Source organism: Athene cunicularia (assembly GCF_003259725.1).
Source record: "Athene cunicularia isolate RWA chromosome 14 unlocalized genomic scaffold, athCun1 chr14_part1, whole genome shotgun sequence".
In the NCBI taxonomy this organism is placed as follows: domain Eukaryota; kingdom Metazoa; phylum Chordata; class Aves; order Strigiformes; family Strigidae; genus Athene; species Athene cunicularia.
This window is the reverse complement of record NW_020799118.1, coordinates 4,026,057-4,049,504: the sequence shown is the minus strand read 5'-3', so window position 1 is coordinate 4,049,504 and position 23,448 is coordinate 4,026,057. Positions and strand designations below refer to the sequence as shown.

Sequence of the window (23,448 nt, the reverse complement as noted above, 5' to 3'; positions counted from 1 at the left end):
ACAATAAAGTTAAAAACCTATGGATGTGAAGAAGTGTAGTGTATAAAATGTGTATTTCTTTCTCAGATTAAGAACCCCTTTTCTTTAATTTACTTGGTAATCCATGGTATTGTTGCATTTCCATGCCTACCTCAATAAATACACTAAGGCATGTCATTCCTTTATGTATGTGCTTGTGTGGTGTAGATCTGTGGAAAGGGGCAAGAGCAATGCTTGTCCCTGTACACTTGGTAGCAAAACTCATTTTTTTTTTTCTTTTTTTTAAGGGTCATACTTTGGTTTCAGTTATTTCATTGTAACTCAAAATCAGCAGGTCTGTCCTGAGCTGTACACAAAATTTTCAGTGTTCTACTATCTTACCTGTCATTGCAGGATCCTTGGAGAGTTTACATTATGGAGCTTCCTGTTTTGCTGAGTGTGTAGGTGAGTAAAATAAGACTGTTATTCAGGCCTCATATGTGATAAGGAATGAGGGATTTGAAAACTTTCTTCTCTGCAGCAGGGATGTTGTGTTAGAAGAATGATACTTATGTCTGAGTGATCAGCATACATGGAAATAGCAGAGAAGTTTCACTAAGCTTTACCAGGCCCAGATCTGCCTAAAGTTTGCATTCTGTGAACTCAGAAAACTCACAGATACTAGAGCGAAGCAAACTACTAAACCAGTGGAGGACAAAACCCAGCTATATATGAATGTCTCTTTTCCCAGTAACCAGTTTTAGCTCCTTTTGTACTAAAACTGGCATGATGAAAGACTTCTCCTTCAGTAAACAGGCACAAAACTTACATTCTGTAAAGGAGGGACAGATGGGAAGACAGGATATTGAACTGATCTGGAAAGGTTTGGTTGAAAGGCTTGAGGTATAGTTTGTAACTGATGCTTCTGGTTTACGTTGCCAGCAGGTACTTGAATGTGCAAAAGTCTTTTTCATTGTAACAGCAAGGGAGAGCACATGGATATCCTACTCCCGAGGAGATCTTGCCCTGGCCTCTTAGCTACCTACTCAGACCATATGGCTCAGAGACCCTTCATTTATTCACCATTACTTCATCTCTGTGTGGCTTTGTCATTGAAAGCGCTCGAGTGTTGCCGTGCTGCTGTGAGGCAGAGAAAAAGCAGCTCGGTATTATGGGAGCCACAGCGTTTTCTTCTTCATCTAAAGGAAGGGAGAGTATTTTCTTTGATTTTTCCCTCTTGTGCACTTCAGTGGTCCCAGTTAAGGTTGTACCATGATGTCTTTATCTTTTAGGGACACCTTATTCGTTACAATCTCACACACCACAGCCACCAAAATGTGTGGCATTGAAGGTACTATGACTCTGATCTCATCCTTTCAGGGTTAATTCTTATTATCTGGTTTAGAAGAGAATCTCCTTTAATTAGAGGAATACAGAGACCATGTAGCACACATGAGGGTGTCTGACATTATATTTACTAGAAGGCAGTGCTATCCATGGATGCTTGCCAAGTTATTACAATGTCTTCATACAAATACAAATAATCTTTGTCTTCCCTTGCTTTCTCTTCCTCAGCCTGAATCTTTTTGGGCAGACTTTCAGAACCAAAGTTCTTTACTTAAAAAACATGTAATTTAACTTGTCTGAATGTGTGTAGCTCACAGCATGGCCATGAAGGGCACTGAATGCATCAGCGGATCTTTTTCATCTTGCTTTTCCAAAGGTCCTGCTTTGCTGCTCTCTGAAAGGGGTCAGAAAAGCATCATGCCGTAAATGCATTGCATTCCTTTTCTGCTATTGGAAATTAGATTCCTGCCTCAATGGAAATTGTGAGGTTATGTGCATAGGAGAGGGAAATTCTTTAACCTTCTATACAGGAGCTTGCAGGGTGTTTTCAGAAACCCAGTTCTTCCAATTGAAAATCCAAGTGGGAAAGGAACATTCTGAATATCCAGCCTTTTGTTTAGGTGATTTCAGTGGCCAAAATATTAAAAAGTAGAAAAAAATAGGGGTAGGGGGGAGCGTAATAGACTAAAACCCATATTTTTATTTGTTTCCTAGGACACAGTGCATCGTACTTTCCCAAAAGAGCTAGATACAGCTACAGGTATTCAGCAGTCACCAACACATTCCTGCAGGGAAGTATTTACAAAAGCAGTGGCATCTCCCTGGAGAGCACAGTGATCATTGAGGTATTGGGGAACTGCCAGATGGCTTTGAAAGTGAGTATTGTCAAAATCATCTGAGTGATTGGAATGAGCTGACGTGGAACTCTGTATTTCTTAGGGATTACTGCTACATTTAAAACACTTGTTTTTCTTGTAATTAAAAGTGAATTTATTTCTGGATCTCATAATTAGAGTTGAAGCATTTCTTTGATATGACACAGCTTCAAATTCAGTATTTGCCAGTTTTACAGGGCAAATTAAACAATCATTGTTTTCTTTCCTAAGTGGCATGACAGTTTCACTGTTTTGTCACATGAATTGCAGAACTGGAAATGAAGTTAGTCCCTTTGAAAGGAGCTTATCTTATTTTTAATCACTTTCATATCTGTGGCAGTAATTTAAAAATAGCAAGTGTTTTAAAGAGAACTGACAAACTTGTGTGATATGCTGGATTGGTGCCATTCCTAACCCAGTGTAAAATTCAGTCTTGTAACACTCCATTGATCTCGACAGGAGATCTCTCTTTCAGTGACAAGAGCAACAGAGCAGTTTCGGATTACAGACCTTTCCCTGGGGCGAGCCCTGCGGTAGGCCAGTTTGTGAACTACAGTGCTTTAGCAGGGGGAGCATGGAAAATAAACTTCTCTCATCTGCCTTGGTTTTCCTTCAGGTTAACAGAGAGGATAATTCATGGGTTCTGCGGGAGGTTGACATGTCTGTACTGTATACACATATACATGAGGCCAGAGAAGAATAGGATAGTTATCCCTGTCCTAACATGGCCATATGGATAAAATTAACTGGTCAGTGGTCCCCTGACTTTGCATGAAAAATGAGAATTTGAGTACTGTCTTCAGATTGAATCACTCTCTTCTGCCTTGCAATATCAGTGGCTGGATTCCACAACTTCTAGCTCTTTATTTTAATTTGAAGCCTCCTAAGATACGCAAAACAATATGTAGTTGAATGCTTGTCTTTATAAAAAATAAATAGAAAATATTAAGAAAAAGTTGCACCCTATGCTGTACTTGACATGGGATGGAGAGCCACCATTTTGATCTAACATTTGAGGACAGTTCTTCCTTACCACAACCAGCCAAATTGTAAGTACTTTAGGAAATTCCATAATGAACTTAAGTATGCATTTTCTTCTCTGAATTCAGTAAGAGTAAGCTGTGAAATGGCTACTGAATACTGAGAACTTTACCTGGTATAGTCTCAAGAGTCAACTGAGATGGGTAGTCATTTTGCTTCTCAACTGGAGTAGAAAGAACTTGGGTTTATCCAGGCTCCTACTTTACCCCAGAGCAGGTAATTGCTTCTGGCCTGGAAATGAAAGGGATATAATAGTGCCATATAAAATGTATTTAATAGTAAGTGAAACTTTGTAGAAGAAATTTCTGGAAACCATCTCAGATATACAACCTGAAGATGTGACTATGCAGTTGTGTCGCTTGCAACACTGAGCCTTTTTTGAGCCTTTTTCATAGCCTGTGACATTCTGTGTAGGTATCCTTATGTGACAAAGTCCACAAGTTCCTATTGACAATGATATTTGTTGCTCTATAACCTTTGCTCCTAGGTGCAAGATGTACAGATTAAGAAAAATCTTGCATCCAGAGAGGAACCTCTGAAGGAAATGGACAGTCTAAGGTAGAAAAACTTCTGATCTGGTCTAGTTCTTGTGGTTTTTGAAGCTGTATGGCTTTGCAGCAGCTTGACTGACGTTGTTCACTCTGTTTCATACTCTGTTTAGTTTTAGTTGGGTTTGATTTTTGGTGCTTTTTTTTTTGAAAAAGCAAGGATGGAGATAAAAGCACCATCAGCAAAATGAGAGGCATTTTGTTCAAAAAGGTTTCTTTGAACCTAATTTTCATCCCTTTGTGTGTAAAAACATTTGAAGAGTAGACAATTAAAACTGTTCTGGGTAAAAATTATCAGACCTGTAGCTGTCTAGCAGAGTGTATGAATTGCTCACTAGTTCTGTGAGTTGCAGTTGTTACTTGTATAGACTCTTAAGTTTTGAAATACATTTCAGAAGTTCTTGGTTTGGTGGATTCTCCTGATACAAAATGTTGGCGCTTTTTTTCCAGGATATTTAAACTGTATTTATTCATCTAATGTAATTTTCTTCCTTTTATGTTTTTGGTTTTAGTAGCTCATTCATAACATATGTTGGTGTGTTTTCCTCTGACTTGCAAAGGTATAGATCCTAGTGAAGATGCCTATACAAAAAGGTCTCTTCAAACTGTGGAGGTCTGGTGTTTTCCCAGAAAGCTGATGCTTCTTCAGAAAAAAAACAGTTCTGTTGTCTGATTAAGCTCAGCCTTGTAATCTTCTTTGTCCTGCTACTTGGATTCTCAGCCTTTAAACAACACTGAGAACTGAGGTAACTGACTCAATTCAAAGGGTCAAAAAGAGCAAGTTTGGAGTAAATGTGTTGCTTTTTATATTAATCAGGAAGAGCTTTGTGTTTCACAGCACTGGTAGTGGTACCAGTTCAAATCAGAGTGCAGGCACATCTGTGAAATTATTTGTAGGATTTTCATAGAGGTAAGAGCAGCTGTGTCTTGTTCTTGGCAGAGAAGCCAAAAAATAGAGGTAGGAAAGAAAGCATTCAGTGAAGCTTGGCTGTTGAAAATAATTATTCAGATGAGTGAACCTTATTAGCATTTGCCTCAGCCTATTGTGAATATACAGTGGTCTAGCTTGCCCTCTGAACATGCATGTAATTTCCACAGATAGCAGCAAAAGCCGCCACTGTTGCCTAGGAGTTCAGAAACCCTTATTCCATATGCACAGTCTTTTCTTCTGGAAAGACTTTATCCAGGTGTTAGTGCATTAGAAGTTTTTCTCTTACATTGTCTCCATGACCCAGCTGATTAGATAAACAGTTCCACAGTTAACGTGCAGGTGAACTGTGCATCTCCCTGTGTGGGACCTGACCATTGGGCTACTGTAGAATTTTTCATTTGGATGATTTGTATTTCCCCATCTAGAGGGGAAACATATGATTAAAGTACATTATATTAGTAGTGAAAATCAGTGTTGAAAAGGGATCTCTTTTAAACACTGTACTCTCAACCTGGGATACCAAAAGCAATCAGGGGGTTGATTGACAACAGAGACTGGGGAATGACTTTGAGATAGAGCCCAAGTACGTACACCTAGCAGAGCAGGAAGAGAGGGGTTGATTGGAAAGTGTGTATCACAGCTGAAGAGGAATGATAAAGAGTACATGCAGCTATGCCAAAGGCACCCTGAATCATAAAATGGAATTTCTGTCTTACATTAAACAAGAATTGTTGCCCTTAAGTATAATTACTTGTAAACAATTTACCAGGAGTTGGCTTTTAAGTGTTACAGTTATGTCAAAGATGCTGTGATTATCTTGATAGGGTTGTTTTGGGGGTTTTGTTTTGTTTTGGTTTGTTTTTTAAGGGTTCTCAGGATCAGGGTGAATTCATGAAGAATAGAGGTGTGCTATAAAGAATAGTGATACAGAATAAGACAAATCCATTGTGGACAACAGCTCTGTTCAGAAAATCTTGAGTTTAATGCCATAAACTGACTTGCAGCAGCTGTTTGAAGCAAGAAACTATAAACTATTTTGTTGCAGGAAAATACTAGAAGAGCATCCTCTTCATTTTTCTTTCCATGATGGGAAAGTTCTGAAGCTCTGTCCTGTGAGGAGCGAACAGACCTGGGCACTGAACATAAAGCGAGGCATTCTCAGTGTCCTGCAGACATCACAAGCATCCACTGCTAGTGCAGTTGTTGAAGAGGTGAGGCTGTTGGTAGAGTCATGCTCTAGGGAGGCTGTTAGCCCTTGTACACATGAAGTCTATTCCCTTTGGAAGTAACTAAAGTTTTTTGCCACTTGGTGACTGGTCAGCAGCCAGTGGTGGTTGTCTGATTGCTTTTTGTAGTGAATGTTATGTAATTATCTATAATTTGCATTCTTGCTGAGGGTTGGAATCCACTACTTGGTTACCTGAGGAAAAGCTGTGAATTGCAGAATTTTTTCTGAGGAGTTGTAACACCAGGACTTGTGCTTTACCTGTTTTCTGGGGAAAGTACAGTATTCATTATTCATGATTATTCATCATTACTTTTTTCATTAATTTCAGGAGGGCTTAAAATGAAGCTTCTCAGGGCTCTTTTTTTTTTTTTTTTTTTTGAATACTTAAGCTCAAGTTCTGCTGTTACACTGAAATAATAGACCAGAGTACCCCAGTGTTGCCCATGTGTTTGCATGAGTGCAACTGAGATACCTCAACAGCTGCACTTCTGTTGTGTGGAGCCATCTCTAGACTGACCTTCAGCATGGTGTATGCTATTCTCATGCCATTGCTACATATGAGTGCTTAAATAGATGTTCTGCAATAAGGCTTGGGACACCCATATTACATTTCTTCTGAGTAGAAATGCGCTTCTGATTTAATGCTTCCCTACAAACCCACAAAATCTTATATGAAAAAGCATACATCTGTAAATGATCTGATTCAGAATAACACTAAAATTAAACAAATCAACAAACCCTGGCTATTATGAAGTTTGACCAAGGTTTTTAAAATTTGCCTGTCCATGGCTTTTGTAGCAAAGCCAGTGTCCTGCAAGGGAGAATTTAGATCTCTGTTGTGTTGTTATTACGACAAAACAATTATTAAAATTAATTGTAACAGCCCATAATACCTGCTCGTATTGTATGTGTGCATGTGTGATTCAAGACTATATGTTTGTTATTAGGTGGATGTTCTGGGAATATGTCCAACAAGGTATCAGCGAAAAGGTCCTATTCTTATCAAGACAAGGGACTTGAACCTCTGTTCTCATCGGTATTCTGGTTTTACTTCTGTGCAGTCTGTTGTTCTTCCTCATATGTCGGTAGGTGTTGGGGAATGACACTGATCCTTGCACTCCTTGAAGAGTCATAATGCAAATGAAAACATTTTTATATAGTTGTTTATGCTCAATTATATTTGTCTGTGTCTGCCCAATCCTTAGCAAATTCTTAGCAAAGAATTTAATATTATTGTCCCTGCAATGCATGTCATTCACAGAATTTGTTTTCAGTGCAGGTTTGCATTGTAGTTGATGAACATTATTGTATAAATGCAAGAGGTTTTTAGGCACCTGTATTAAACTCTGTCATTAAAACATGTTGTAATGGTAAACTGAAAGTAGAGCATAAAAGAGAGGAATAGAAAGATGTGGATAAGAGAAATACATTATGCAAAGAAAGATGTTATTTGCAGAAAACTTTGGAAAGATAGAAGCTTTTCTAAAATCCAAGCTTACAGCTTTCCACTGTTCACGCGAATATAGTCAATGTTGGTATCTTGTGCTGTTTTTATTAGGAGAATATTTCTTGTTTCTTGTATTGTACTAGCTAGTCATAATTTACCAGCCTTTTGCTTTTTTTCAACTCTGCTGACTGGAAAGGTGAGCTTAACACTGATGTTTTGTGAACTGAAATGGATTGAGACCATTTGACATTGGAAGTTAGTAGCAGTTGCATTTCAGTGATGGAAAAATTAGATTGCAGATAAAGAGTATTAACCTCCGCAGGCTAGGCACTGTTAAATGTCTAGACAAGAGACTCACACTGTATCACAGAACTGGAATCCTCTGTGAAGTTGGGAGTAAAAGGATTGGGCAGGCTGACATTGGTCATCAAGAGTTTACCTGAAGTATCTGCTCTTCTCAGTCTGAGCAGCAGATCCTGTCCTCCAATCTGGAATGTGTTCAGAGCATTAAGGATGGAGTCCTGGCAGAGGCCAAATGTGCTGAGTCCAACCTTCTTGCACTGTTCTCTCAGAAGGGCAGTGGGGCAAAGACACAGACACAGTCTTCGCTGAAACTCTTTCAAGTGGAAACAGAGACACTGTACAAAAAAGGTAACATGATGTTTTTGCTAAAATAAATTTATTTGCTAGAAAAGTCTTGGGGCTGCGTCTATTTCCTTTAATGTATTAAACTATGTGAAAGTGGATGTTTTTACAGGCTGGACTACTGAGAGCTGTCCCTTCTCTGGGAATTGGGGCCTGCTATTATGAAGCTGAGAGGGTCTCCAGAAGTGATAGATTTCCATAATAGCCAACTTTATGTACCTAGACCCCTTGTATGCAGAGCATCAGCCTTCCAGTGTCTGTGGACAGTTCCTAGTTTGTGTACAAATGGAGTACAAGTGCAATTATTTAAGTGCAAGTCCTAATGGAACTAAGAACTGTTTTAATTTTTGCTCCTTCTTTGCTCTTGTGTGCTTCTCCTTAGGAGAATGATTTTACTGAAGTCAGTGGGAGGCTTGCCTGAAGAAAGATTTTAAAGTTGAGCTCTAAATGTTGAGAAACAATTTGTACTATTTTTTGTCTGCTTCTAGCTTTGTTTTTTTAAAAGGAAAATCCAAATTTCCAGGACCCTTTTTGTTTATAGTTATTTTGACATAAGATGACAAGGTTCTTCCTCAGGAAGAGATTAAGAGCCAAGCCAATTATTTTTCTTGGCACCTAGATCTCCTGTTGAGTTTTTAGGAGACTGAAGTGTTGAACGGAGCAAGTGTTTAGATAAAATTGGAAAGGGTGATGAATGTAAAGTAGCAGGGCCATTATAAGAGGCATATTGATGGAAAGTGAGACTTTTTTTCATGCATATCTTCTTTGTCTTGTTTCTCTGACTCTTTTTTTCTGGTCACACTTGTCTTTAGGCCTTTCTTCTGTTGTGTTCTTGATTTCAACGTGACTGCAGGCATTCATATTCATCCATGGCTTTACCGAGACTAGAGAGATTTTTCCATGTAGAAATAAAGGCTCAGAGAGAAACTTTCCCCTAGCATTTAGGTTTAAACATAGCAAATGGTTGGCAACCACCAGATACCTGATTTTTCCTTATATCTTTCCAGTGGACTATGAGGATCTGTATGTGACCAGCATGCTCTATGAAAGGGAAGAAACTGAGAGGACAGTCACTGGAGGGGAAGTGACTGAACTGGTGTGGAAGCTTTGCTTGGCACATAGTACAAGTTTTGAGGTAAGTTTTTACATGTAACATTCGTTTCCGTGTAAGACCTTTTGTGGCCTGAGAGTTCTCCCACAGAGATAGGAGGTGACTAGGAGAGCAGCAGTTTTGAAATACTGAAGCCTTCCATTGTTTTGGTCATTTTTTAATGTGGAATTATAGAAAGATAAAGTGCTTTGAAATGTCACTTTCCTCTATAAACAATAAATCAAACTGAAAAGAAGAGTCAAAACATCATATGGTCCCTGAATATTGGGCAAAAGTTTTGCTGTGGAAAAACATCAAAAAAAAGTGTCTGGTTTGGTTTATCACTGATAGTTTTGATGTTTAATTGCAAAAACCCTTTCCTACAGCTTTAGTGTGGGATTCTAGCTCTGGTAGTGCTGTTGTTTCCATGATGGTCCTTCTCCTGTTGCCTCATCCCCTCAAAACAGTCTGCACATGAAACCCTCGCCTCTAGATCTTGGCTGGTTGGTTCCACGTGCTTCTGATTAATTCTTGTAATAACCATCATGGTTTTTTGGGATGCTGCTTGGGTCCAGAGGGAGTCTCTTCTCACCTAAACCATTTTCATTGGTGAATATTGTTAAGATAGAATGTAATATTCTGATCATATGGAACATACAGTAGCTTAATTTTTTTCTATAACAACTATCATTCTATCTGAGGGTCTGCCTGTCTCCTTAGCTCACACAGGTCTTGTAATTGTTGTTGATACTGGCAGCAGCTGGATCAATTAGTATTTGTCACTGTCTTTGAAATGAAGATCCCTATTTTCTGTGAAATTCAGAGATTATAAAGAACACCTGTTACGTACAATACAGAAGGATCAACAGATGAAGGTGCTTAATCACTGTTGACCTGAGATGAACTGAGGGCAATGACCTAAAAGACAGGGCACTTCATAACTCATTATCCTTCAGATAGAGTGGTTCTTGCTAGTAATGAAGTTCCTGTATAGAACAACATGAAAAAAACATAAATTTGAAAGTACAAGAACACATTTCTTGTTTAAGTCATTCTTGATCAGGATATTAAACAAATATGGTCTAATGGGGAAAGCGCTGAACTGGGCCTTGGTGCCTCCATGAATTTGCCACTGATGGGTTTATCCCATCAGTGACAGTGATTTATGATCAGCTCATTCCTGATATATTTCCTGTCCTCTGATGTTAATGTCTTGTTAGATTGCTTGTTCTTTGGAGCAACGTTATTTCTTGTGCAGTGGGGCTGTGATCTCTCCTGTAAATGCACGTGGATACAAGTGATGTTAACACTGCTTCAGACCTAGCCTAGGAGAAAGCACTTCTTTGTCTAGGTTAAGTCCCATGTCAAAGAACAAAAGCTCTGCCTGTCTATTCCCTGGGGGACACACAGATACTGGGAGATAGAGTACAGGCTGTATGGGGACTGGAGAAGAGTGCACTGCTGAATTACAACTCTGTGGGCCAGGGGTGCCTGTTTAGAAATTAATATACTATGTATATTCACCTTTCTCTTAGCTTTGCTGTGATTAATGAGCACAAGGAGGTGTTTGTGTAGTGTGGTGTGAGACTTAAGGCGAAGGCACAGGGTAGAGAAGGATCACAGTCACAACTACTTCAGTCAGCTAGGATAAATTACAACCCTAGAAGTTACTCCCAACTTATTAAATGGTGATCATACTCTGACCTGGTATCCCAGCCTGACAAAGACCTCAGTGAGGGCTGGGGAGAAAGCAGCAGGTGGCCTTTCTGGGTGGTGGTATCTGGGATAGGTTTCTCTCTCTGAGTTATAAGCAAGTCTGCCATCTATTTTAGCTGCATGCTAGGGAGACTGGGGCTATAGAGAGCTAAAAGAGCCTTAATGGTTCTAATGCTAGATTAAAAGCAGCCTCTTTGGGTATGATAACACCTAATTCTGTGTGACTGTCATTGTAACAGCAGTATGTAATGGCATTTAGGAACAGCTTAGAGGGCTACTTACCACTTGGAAATTGTTGAAAAAAGAAACTCCTGCAGTGGACCTGAGAAACTTTCTGCAAATCCTACCTTCTTTTGAACACTCGTAATTGAGTGTCTTTGAAAGAATGGTAGACGATTTTTCCCAGTAACAGTGGGATGTCACTTCTGTCTCCAAAGAGGCCCACTGACTTCATGTGTGGGAAATTTGTTTTGTAAATTACTAAGATTAGCACAAGTGGCTGCTGTCTGTGCCGCTGCCTAAAAAAAGAGGTGAATTATTCATCATATGCCTGTCCCAGCACAGGGTTCGATTGGTTGTTAGCCATTTTCACTGTTTCAGGGTGTTCCTTCTGTGTGACAAGACATTTCAAAGGGATCTTTATTATCCCTCATTTCAACCAATAAAATGTCCTTTGGGCCAGGAAAGAAGTTGTGGGAATGCCCACAGCGTTGCTTGGGAGACAGCTCCGCTGTTACTTATGTATAGCGTGTTTGTCCCTTTATTGTTTGACTCTGAATGAGGCGAGATTATGCATTTCTTTCAGGACACAAAACCAAGAATAAATGCAAGGAAAAATCCCTAACTCTAGGGAAAACAGTGAAGGGATGAGAAAATGGGGGTGGAAACTGTCATTTCCAAGGAAGCAATGTTGTTGTTAATTTTTTAATGCTATTATGAAACAAGATTCTATGTGAATGTAGATTAGCTAATGGACCATTAAGTGAACAAGCTGCATACTGACAAAGAATGGTCAAAGGGATAGGGAGAAGGGACCCTCACTTGAGAGAGGCTTGAAGGAAGCTTGTCACACAGCTTCTGCTGGGGGCTACATTTACATTTAGCCGTCTGGGTTTTGGTGCTGGATTGGTTGCTCTGGTGAATGTGGCCGTGTATGCATTAAGCAGTGTGGGCAAGAGTATGTCAGAATGTGTCAGATTCACTCTGCCCAACTCCTGTACCCCAGTCAGACCCAAAAGAGTTTACCTTTAGGGCATGGTCTCACCATTTGCTTTTCTCATACAGCATTTCTAATTGCTAGTTACTACCTACTTGGGTGTTAGGATTTGCATGTTTCTAATTTGTGGGTGTAGGGAGTATCACTGAATATTTCCCTGGTAAGGAAGATGTTCTGATTATCAAGATGAATTAAGATACTCTAGTTATATGGATGATTTTGGTTTTTGAAATTCAACTGTTCTTTTTCTGTACGACTATAGTAAAGACTTCTATTCCTAGTAAAGTTATTGTCTGCTTTGAATTGGAAAGCCTTAGAAGAGAGTATTGGGAATGGCCCATTAGGTCACTTAAACCTGGTCCATGACCAGGCACAATTACATCCTTCCTGATGTTGAGGGTGAAATAAGGTTAAGGTTAGGTTAAGGAAAGGTAAGAAACCAAATAAGAATGAACTGATGATGATCAGAAGGAAGGGAAGTTATGCCATGGCAAGGAGAGAATAATGATAGCTTTCCAAACAGTAGACTTCAGGGAGAAGAGAGCATCCATCTGGTTTCATGCTTTGCCTTCAAAAGAATCACTTTAACACATGTATAGCTGAAAAGAGAAATCGGACATCAGGAAACCAGAAGAGAGAGCTATGTAATTCCAAAGAGATATACTATATTTACAGGAGAGAAGGCCTCACACTTGAATTGAGAACATAAATTAGTAAGCAAAGTGAAAGATGTTCATTTGAACACATTTTCAAAGCAACTTCCCTGGTGATTACATGGGCCTATACTTGGCAGCAAATAGGGTGTCAAGCTTTTAAAGGATAAGTGTTTGTATATATCATAAATAAAAACTCTTTTCTTGGGAAGCATTTTACTACTTTACCTTCCAATCTAAACTATACCATGTTTATGTTTTCGGAGGATTTTTTTTTTTTAATAGAGCTACAGTAAGCCTGCAGATAGAAGGAAAATCAAGCTTCTATGTAGAATAAAAGCCAGGCTTCCTTATGTTTTGATGTGGGAATAGGAACCAAATTTGCATGTAGTTTGTTATTATGATACTGCATATAGAGGAATTTGCAATTATCTTATTGTTTATGTGACAGCTCGATTTCAATGTGACCTACCATAAAAAATACAAACAGCCCACCTGACCAGACAGTTCATTCTAAAGCTTTATTATTAGGAAGTAAAACCAGCCGTTTCTCTGTGAAATTTTGCAAAGTTATTATGTGGGAGCTTGTCTAGTCAGCAGGTGTGAAACAGAATGAAGTCAGTCTACAGTCTAAAATTATATTACCTGGAAATATATCAGTCTGGAAATTTTGTCCTGGACTGTGCTGTGCCACCTGAGCTCAGCAGCAGCTGCACACGCAGCTCCATGTGATGACATCTGCGAGGCTCCCGAGCTCCACGAATCCTGCTGCCCATAGTGTATTTGCCTGTGTAAAAATGCACGTAAGGCTCGTGTTTTACAAATGCTTTTGAAGAACTTCGTTAAATACAGTTCTTTGAATATTTTTATAGACCATGAAATGTCATGTGTTTCACTACCTCCGTAGTGTTAAGGATTTGGTAATTTGTTTTTAAAGGAGCCCTTAAAGGTAAGGATGGGATGGCATGGGATGGAATAGAATACATGTGGATCTAACTGAATTTTAGCTATGGAATTACAAATTATATAAGAATTAATACCTAGGTAGGGCTTCATGTACAAGAAAAAATTTCAATTTGATGAAATTAATATACTATTGCTAAAAAAAAAAGTTACAAAAGGACAAAAACATAAACAATGGTTGTATTGGATCTGAGAAATTATTCCCCCAGCCTATCAAACAACACAGTAAGAAATTACTCCATCTTCTTACTGAAAGACAGCTTCTTTTTACTGAAAATGTCTTGGCAATCTTAAATTGAAATAAAATGCTGGCACTGGGTTATTCCAATTTTTCATTGCTTTTGGAAGCAGCTCCTGGAAGGAAGGTCAGGTAGTCAATGTAGGTCTCTTCCCAGACCTTTGGAAATGAGACTTAGTGGGTTTAGACTTTGTTTGTGTGACTTTTACACAAAGAAAAATGTTTTTCTTGGAACTAGAGAAGTAGTTCTATGTATAAACCTTTCACATCTGAAGTGAGTAAAGGATTGCGGTGAATCAGTATGACATGGACCATGATTAAAACTTGTACATTATAAAGATAGGTTGAAATGAACATTCAAGCTATTGTATTTAACATTCTGCTAATTTTTCAAGTAATGAGACCTATCTCCCTTCTCAAACTTTGGATCAGGTCTCAGAGGAACACATCTACATGCTACTTAGCCTTTAAAATACCCTTTTCTCCAAAGCTTCTACTGAGGCCAGAATAACAGTGTGATGAATAGTGTATGTGCAAATGAAAATAATCTGTAAAAAGGAGAAAAGATCCTCCTTCCTCAGCAGAGGATAGACTGGGTTGGTAATACAGAGCCTAGTTTGAGTCAGGATGTCACTGAAATGTTTGTACTCCACAAAAAATAGAAAGGCTTCTGTTGTCTTGATAATGTGTCAGTTCAATTCCATATTTGATTAATTTGATTTCCAGCATCCCATTTTAGAAAATAAAAATTATTGCTGTTAATATAATACACATCCAAAAGCACCTTGAGACAGTAGTTTCTAAAAAATATTTGTTTCAGCTGGTAGAAAACTGATATTGCCATATAAGTTAAGTGGGTGGTGGGAGTGGTGTTTTGTTTTTTTTTAATGTAAAGTCTAATACAGGTAGCTACTTAACAGAAAAGTGTGGGTCAGGTCTGAATTGCTTTTAATTTCTTTCAGCCATGCATGTGCAAATAAATCATTAAACAGAACTATTCAGCTTCAACTGTACAGCTAGATTGAAGTACTTAATTTTTTTTTGATGAAGTAACCATAAAGTAGATTTTTCAGTTTTGCCCACAAGAGCAAGGGGCAGCATGTGAATGAAGGGCTAGAATTTATTTACGCTGTGTGTATGATGATGTACTGCAGGTAAAATAGCTGCTATATGTTATAGCAATTCAGTTTAGCTCTTATGATCTTCACTGTTAACTAATCCTGTGCTGCCTGCAGAGGTAAGAGCAGTTATGCTTGAGATTTTCCCCAGTAAAATGGAATATTTTCACACATTGAGCTCCAGAGGTATTCAAGCAAAATTTTTAAGCATTGTCCAAACCTCAGTTAAATGATTTTTCTCATGAACTTAAGGCTGATATGAAGTTATATTATTTCATTTTGTGTTAAAGCTATGTCAGCAGCTCTGGTCATAAATCAGGGTCTTGTTATACAAACTCAGAGAAGATTATGGCCTTCTCTTCTGGATTGTAACAGTGCTGCACTGTGGTTTATTATTCATTTGTACACTAGTGGTGTGCATAGTGGTCACTGAGCACTGTTGATTGAGGGACAGACTGATATCCTAAGTGAAAGCCCTTCTCCTTGTAAGTTTGCAGCCTGAAGAGAAAAGGAAGGAAGATAAGGGCACAGAGAAGAGAGAAGGTTTTACTCTCAGGTTACACTGTAAATCGGTGGCAATGCTGCTATAACCCAAAGCCTTTGTTGTGCTCTGTTCTCTAAAGCTGGTTTCTGCACTGCTGTAATATTAACATTGGTTGTTGTGCTCTCTTACAGACTGCAGACCTTTTCATGACTCTTGTCTTTGAGCTTCGACATCTTTCTCTTGAGACCTTAAAAGTTCTATGGCAAAGATCTTCATTTAAATGCAGAGACAACTGGTAAGGTCCCTTTAGTAACAGCATTAAATAAAATATATATTTAGGAAATAAATGTTTTGTAAATATCTAAAATAGATGAAAGTTCTAAATCCATGCCCAAATGTTGGATTTAAAATTGGAACACTTTAAGGAAGAATATGTATTGCAGATCTTGTTTATGTGACAGAAGGATGATATTCTTACTGAATGAACATTGCATACAAAATAGACTTTCCTGTCCCGTGCCTATTCCCACAAACAGACTTCCTGTTCGAGGAACAATGTGAACAGGAAACTCGAGTCATGGCTTAGATGGAAATCAGTGCTGCTGGTTTTAAGCATCTACTGCCATTTGTTATGAAAAAAAAGCTTACCTGGATCTGTACCTTCGGTGCTCTTAGTACTCATGGGGGAGAAGAGACAAATGTTAGGCTGGGAGTATGGACATGGTGGAACTACATCTTTCAGTAGCAGCCTAACCTCAGGATGATTTATACCAACCACGGAATTGCAGCTTTAAAGATCAAGGCCCCCACATCTCTGCAGCCAGGAATAGTTCTGAGCCGTTGGTTTGAAACTTTCAGAACTACTAATCAAGTATTTTTAAAATCAATGTCATTTTTTTCCTCCCTCCTTTAAAAACAGTATTCTGAAAAGTATAGACAAAGATTTTTTTACTTGGTTTCAGTACAAAATGTCATCAGCCTGTCTGAAATTAATCTAATGCCAGGTTTTATATTTATAACAGTATCTTAAACTTTACTTCATGCAAAAGGGGCAAACTTTGTTTCGGCTTAGACTTATTCTCACCTTTTGACACATAGCCATGCTAATATTTTCAGTATTAGAAAGTAATTTAAACTACTTTGCCTCTTTCTATATTGACTTTAGACTCATTTTACTCAGGACAAGGTTATTAACTTTAGGAGCTAGAAATAATCCCATGGAGACCATTCTTTTACTCTGATGCAAGTGCTTTTACCCAGTTTAGTTTAACTGCTTCCTAGTTAAGGCAAAAGTGTCCATCCACCAGTATAGGAGGTTGGTACAGAATATTTACAGAGGGACTCTTAAGAGCCGAAATGTGTGTTGTCTTGTCATGCTGGTGTAACCTTTCCACTTTGACAAGGCCTAAAAAAGCACGTGAAGTAAAAGCTAGTCAATTCCGGTTTATTATTTCCATTTTTTATCGGTGAAATGAAAAAACCCCACCTTAATTGCAAATCAGTGCTTTAAGGTACCTCAGTCTTTAGAAGTCAAACTTTGGATATGTTTTGGCTTCATTTTCAGAGAAAACAACTGAATATTTTCCTAAAAGCCTGGTTACATACAGTTTTTGAAACACCAATACACTTTACCTTGGCTGAGGCATGTTTTTAAACCAAAGGATAGTCTTGATTTCCATGGAATCTGGCATTTGCGAAGCTGGTGGACTTTTAGTTTTCTTGAAAGAAGCCCAACCTCAATGTGTTTGTTAATTGATTCTGGAGTGTTCTGGTCATTTTAGATTCGCTGTACTTTTTTGTTGTGTTACAGGCAGCCACTAATAGATGCTCTCCCATCTTGTGCTACAGAGGCATGTGTTGTCCTAATGAAAGAAATTATAGCTTCTGGAGAAGTTGAGGAAGACAAAGTGGAATATTTCTTCTGGTCATTTTCATTCATTCCTAAACCCACCTCAGGCATGATTGAATCTCTTGCTGTGAGTGGATGTTGTTTTTTTCTTTTTATCATCAATCTAGCTGGCTCATAATTTTTGTATTTTACAGAAATAGTCTTTTTCACAGATTTATACAAAACTCTGCATGTCCAGGTAATTTTGTTGATGAAACTAGTGGCTATTTTAATCTAGAGTCCAAAAGAGAATGCAATCATGTTTGGTCAGCGGAGCTTGATTTCCATTTGTAGCCTAGAAACTTTTTTTTTTTAAAAAAAAAGAAGTGTGAAGTACCCTATGGATTCCAGAGACTGGTTTGGACTAATTAGGTTTGAGGTTCAAGGTCAGGTCAGTGTGAGGAGAATTAAGCTGTTGCAGCTACTGCCTGTGGTGGATAGAGAGATTTATTCTCCAGTTTAGTCCCTTACAAGCTTTGTACTTAGCACCTGGAGACATTTCAGTCTGCAGAGCTATTGCAGCTTCTGACATTTTTCTTAACTAATTGTATGCAGAATAATACTGGCTCCATTTTATAGTATATTTTTCCTTTAAAGATCTGTTGTTCTACTGACTTTATACAATGTAATCTATCATGCTCTTGAAATCTGAAGTTGGACTTGCTATGTTTTTTTGTGAAGCTGCAGGTGGTAAAATCATAGATAGTCTTGTAGCTTAAATAAGCCATTTAGAATATTTCACTAATCAAGTAAAATGTTATGCCCGCTTGGCTCATGAGCCATTGATCAGCCATGGAGAATCTTGCGGAGTGTAGCACAACCTGCTGTTCCAAATCATCCAGGTTCCAACCAGGAGTACAAAAGACAGCTCTCGGTGTTAGCAGGCTTTCCACAGCATCTGCATGTAATAGTTCATCTTGAGTCCATTTGGGCTTTGCAAACATTGGTTGCAGTGGTGGGATTTTCAAAAGTTAACAGACTTGCTTCAGAGGATACAGAAATTTGCAAGGTTTATGGGACAGCAAAACTAGTTTTCATTCTAAAAATGGGTAAACTGCCCATGACTTACTGAGCTGTCAGTGTTTTTTGCTAAGTATTGAGGTGGGACTTAAAGAAACTGTGTAGTGGTAAGGGTTTTACTATTTTGAGGGTCCTGGAAAGTAGTTTAGATTTGTTTTCACACTCCTTCCTAAGCAGGCAGGGCAGATTTCTCCTGAAAAGAACTGAAGTCTATATCACATTGACACTAATTTTAGCCTGTATGTTTACATGGGAATGTAGAAGAATTTTCCACTATATCCCTGTAGGGATGTCCTTGTTTGTTTCTTTAAATCCTTTAAGGGCTGTTTGAAAATATGCATTGCTGAGGTTGAGTTTTAGTATGTAAATGTCTTGATACATTTATTTTCTATGGTATATTACAGTAATGATGCGAATTACTTTTCTGAAACACCCTGTTCTTTTTGTGCTTGTTTACAGCCTTTGCTGAAGTCACCAGGAGCAAGCCAGAGCTGCTTCTTAGGAGTAACTGCTCTCTTACATAGATTTTGTTCAGCTTACAATTCCTGTGGTGGTGTACCTGCTGTGCAGAGTGTGATGAGGACTCTTGGGAAATTTTTGGGAGGAAACTGTACTGTGCAAGATTCAGAACGACTCAGCAAAGTATCAGTCATACAGGAGTATATGATATAGTGCTTTACTTTTCTATCCCCTTTATGATCTAGAGCTTGTTTACTGAAAATGACATTCAGTGGATTTCCAGAAAGCCATGAATACAAGCTTTGTAAATGAATATTCTTCGGTAGGATGGGCTGGTAAAATTTTGTAATCCAACAAGTACAATCTATCAGCATGGGCATTCTTGTTTATTTGAATAAGGAAAAGTCTAGGTCTTCTGATGAAGCAAACTTCATACTGTTAATCAGTATGAAGAACATGCACCACTCCCCTGTAAAATGGCACATTGATGAAAGTTTCCTGTTCCTTTGTTGACTCAAATTCATGTACGATTCGTGTTAGCTGTGTTATTCCTGGCTAATAAATTCTGCTGAGTCAGTGTTACTGGCTGGGAGACTAACAGGAAAGGAAAATCATTCTTGCTGTTTGTGATCTTGAGTTAGGAGTAATTCCTGTTGCAGTTCTGGGGCTTTTTATCTTTAATTGACATTTGCTGCTGAAGAAGCATCTTTATATCTTCTGTTCGATGATCTACTTAAACAATTGGTTCTTCCTTATCATGCTTAGAAAATAGAGATACCAGAGACAGTGTAACAGATAGCAGCAGTAAGAGCCCAAGAGCTAAATTTATCTCAAGTATTTGTGTCTGTTTAATTTTCCAGTGTGCAAGCTAACACATAGGATTTGTATTTTTTTTTTCATACAGTATGAGCAGTCTGTTCACTTAATTCTTAGACCATTTATTGAAGGAGTAACTTTAAAAAACAGATTTTACATATTGGGAGCCATGAACAAAATTTTGTTTAAAAAAATGAAAAGAGATTGCATTGATGAACATTTTTGTCTTCCTGTTAGCCATAGAATCATAGTTTCTGTGTGATGTATGAAATTACCTAATTCATTTTGGTAGAATCGGGATTTTATGTGGTTTGGGGATATATTACTCTCATTAGAAAAAATTGGAATAGATGATGTGTCTTTTAAACTCTGTGGTCTCCAACAGAACGAGGCATCACTGCACTGGTGAGTGGTCTCATGTATTTCCCTCAGCTTCCTACCCACACCCAGGCTACTCACTGGGCAGGTGGAGTAGGAAACAGAGGAAGCCTTGACGCTGTGCAAATAACTGCTCAGCAACAGCTAAAACTTTGTTATCAACACTGTTTTGGTCACAGATCTGTAACACAGCATCATACAAGCTGCTATGAAGAAAATTAACTCCATCCCAGCCAAAACCAGTACAACCACCCAACTGCCTGTTTTCATGAGAACTTTGCTTTTTTTAAGCCTATTTGTCTTCCAAGATATCTGATTAAAATTAGCCAAGAGATCAGTAAATCAGAACAGGGAACTGATGAAGAGGAGCACAGTGAGACAGACTGCCCAGGTCTCTTAGCTTCCTGAAAACTGCTCTGTAATTTACCACTGAAACACAGCTGTCTGATGAATGAAGAGCAGCCCCTTGAAACTCGGCAGCATGTTGCAGTGAGTGAGCGTACAGATGTGTGGGAGAAGTATCTCTGAGTATGACAACTTTCCTGAATATGCAGAGCAGAATAGGAGAGACCTCCCACCTGATGGCTCAAACCAACAGTGAATGGGAGTCTTTGACCCAAACAGCTGTGGAAGGGTTTTGAACATTTTGACTCTGCTGGCTTCAGTATAGTTATTTCTAGGCAACTGTCAGTAAAAGGGAAATCAGATAACAGCTTTCAAGTCACTAGGCTCTAAACTTTAACAGAGAGCTTGTCATTAAAAATTGATTGATTGCCAGTAGTGACATGCTTTCTGGGATCTGGAGTTGTACAGGTTTCCTGAATGTTTAGCAAAGAAACCTGGTAATGTTATGGCATCCGTTGACAAATTATTATTTTAAATAGGTTACTGTGTCCAGAACTCCATGTTGAATTTTAAACTTTTAAACTAAAAGGTTAAAGTATCAAAGGTCAAAAGATCAAAAGGGACAAAGTGTCAAAGTATCAAAGAGAAACTTTTACTGTACATCAAATCCATGACTTCTGCTTTTCCATTGCAATGCAGTTTTCTTTAAATGATTTTGTACTCCACCAGGTCTAAGCCAGATTTTACCTACAAGTGTTACATGGCATAAGAACAGTCATGCATACTCATATGAATCTTGTCCTCAGACTAAAGCCACAATATAGATGGTACAATAGGGGCTGCAGTAAACCCCCCAAATGATCAGTGATCACTTTAAACAGATAATTTTGCACAAAAAAATGTTAATGCAATAAAATTTCATGGACATCTGACAACATGTGAAGAAGTTTTTATTCTACCTTGCTTTGTATTTACAGATGCAATTGGTGTTAAAAGCCATTGGAAATGCAGGACTGGCAGCAGCGTCACTAGCTCCTGTTTTGAGTTTGTGTGCTTCCCTGAAAAGTAATCCGATCGAAATCCGTCTAGCTGCTATCCAGGCCTTCAGGCGCATTCCCTGTTCTGTCAGGGTAAGTGATTTATTGCCAGCAGGTGACTGATGGCTTCCTGGCACTGTCCTAGAGTTTGGACTTTCTGCAATAGTTATACACGCAAGGAAATAAGGAACAAGTGGAAACGTGTCTTCCAGCAGAGCTCCTCTGCTAGTGGGGAGGTTGGTAGGACCACCCCGATGAACAGACCTGTAATGTGCTTTGCTGTAGTTGAGTTAACACATCCAGTGACTGAGGTAATGTTTGTGACAACTTAAAAAGGTACTTCAGTTGGCTGGTTTATGTCTGTGTGGGTTATGGCTGAAAACCCGCAGTACTTGATTTTTCCTATAGTCTGTTCCTCTGTGTCATTCTATGAAATGCAAAGTATTAATCTGAGAAGCTTGTTGTGATTGGCAATAGACTGTCAGAGAACGTTTGAAGTCTATATGTTGTCTAGAAAATTGTCTAGAAAATGAACTGCTGAACAGACACCCTTGGGTGGGCTGGGCGTATTAAATGCTACAGAAATCTTACTGGTATCAGTCACCAATGTCTTAATTCCTCACAGTTCACCAATCAACTCATATTTGTTGATACCAGGGAAGTATTGAACAGAATAAATTTGTTACAGGCCTACCCTTTGGTTGAGACCAGAAGTAATGTTCAGTTTGTCCTGGAAAGCTGTGGATAAAGTAGTATAGAGAATTTATACATACGTTTGTATACGTGTTGTGTGAAGTGACTTTGTCAGGTATAAAGCAGTAGCTGTCCCTTTCAGGAAGGAAAACCCACCTGCAGCTGAAGGTGCATTTCTGAGGTGTTTTAGGGGAGTAACTCATCATTATCTTTTTCTTTTTTTGGTTATCTTTTTATCTTGTTCTCTTAGAATGCTATATTAGTTCAGCTGTATGAAGCAACCAGTGAAGATGTGGAAATAAGGATTGCTGCTTATTATATAGCAATGAAATGTCCACATGAAGAGTTATTTAAACAAGTACAAAAGACTTTGCTGAAAGAAACATCCAGTCAAGGTTAGCCAAGCCACTACTGAAGTCTTACACATTCCAAAATGATGCTGCAATGTAACATTTTCTTTTCAGGTGTAATAGTATCAATCTATATCCATTTTTATTTAATCTTAATAAAATATATATTGTTTTTAAAGATTGTATAACTGCCACATTTTGTATTGGCATTGTGATACTGTTACTTTAGTAATAGTAACTAAGGCCTGACTTCACAAAATTAGTTTCCTCTACTGGCAACATTCCATTAGCTGATTGTTAATGAAAAGCTAAGTAAGAAAGAGAAATATGGAACCATTTTGATGTTTAGTCCATTAGAAATACAAATGGATAACTGCTAATTATGTTTTGTTGAGTTGAGAAAGAAGCGAGTGGCAGAAAAAAATACCACAAGCTGCAGGTGTAAACTGCTTCTTAATTGCTTTTTTAATGCTCCCGAATTCCACATTTACTGTTCATTTACTTGATGCAATACAAATATGTTATAAGGATTTGTTACCATGTTCTTTCTTTAGTACTGTCCTCTTTTACAGTTATTTTACATCGGTTTTGATATGATTTTAATATTCATCACAGTATTTTAAAGACAGTGTTAGATAGAAACTAAGCAGATCTGAAGAGTGCAAAGAAAGGGCTGTTGATTTTTGTTTAGATTATTTAAGATACCTAGGAACTAACTATAAGGCTTCCTGCAGTTAGCATCAAGGCTAGGGAAAAAGCAAAATGTGGGAACTGGGACATGTTGTGTTAGGAATGTTGTGAAAAGGACTCTGTGAAGGGTGTTAATCATATATCCAAATGTGTATAGCTGACTAACAGTGAAGCAGTCATTTGGGGAAAAGGTTAGCATAAGTATAATGTCTTAATTATTGATAGTTTGTTCTGATTTATGCTTCCTGCTTCTGTGGTTCCATGGTCAATTGTC

The 23,448-nt window shown here is 38.3% G+C and overlaps 1 protein-coding gene across 1 annotated transcript in view; it reads left to right on the top strand.

Annotated features, from left to right (window-relative positions):
• The window catches only part of LOC113485740, a 59,650-nt gene that overhangs the window by 2,514 nt on the left and 33,688 nt on the right, over positions 1-23,448 (top strand). Inside the window, exons 2-13 of the mRNA XM_026859139.1 lie at positions 373-423; positions 2,020-2,180; positions 3,709-3,779; positions 5,746-5,911; positions 6,876-7,013; positions 7,837-8,026; positions 9,028-9,155; positions 15,690-15,793; positions 17,309-17,474; positions 18,866-19,048; positions 21,382-21,534; positions 22,385-22,529. Of these exons, the coding sequence (XP_026714940.1) occupies positions 373-423; positions 2,020-2,180; positions 3,709-3,779; positions 5,746-5,911; positions 6,876-7,013; positions 7,837-8,026; positions 9,028-9,155; positions 15,690-15,793; positions 17,309-17,474; positions 18,866-19,048; positions 21,382-21,534; positions 22,385-22,529 (1,656 nt within the window). The remainder of the gene's footprint in view (positions 1-372; positions 424-2,019; positions 2,181-3,708; positions 3,780-5,745; positions 5,912-6,875; positions 7,014-7,836; positions 8,027-9,027; positions 9,156-15,689; positions 15,794-17,308; positions 17,475-18,865; positions 19,049-21,381; positions 21,535-22,384; positions 22,530-23,448) is intronic.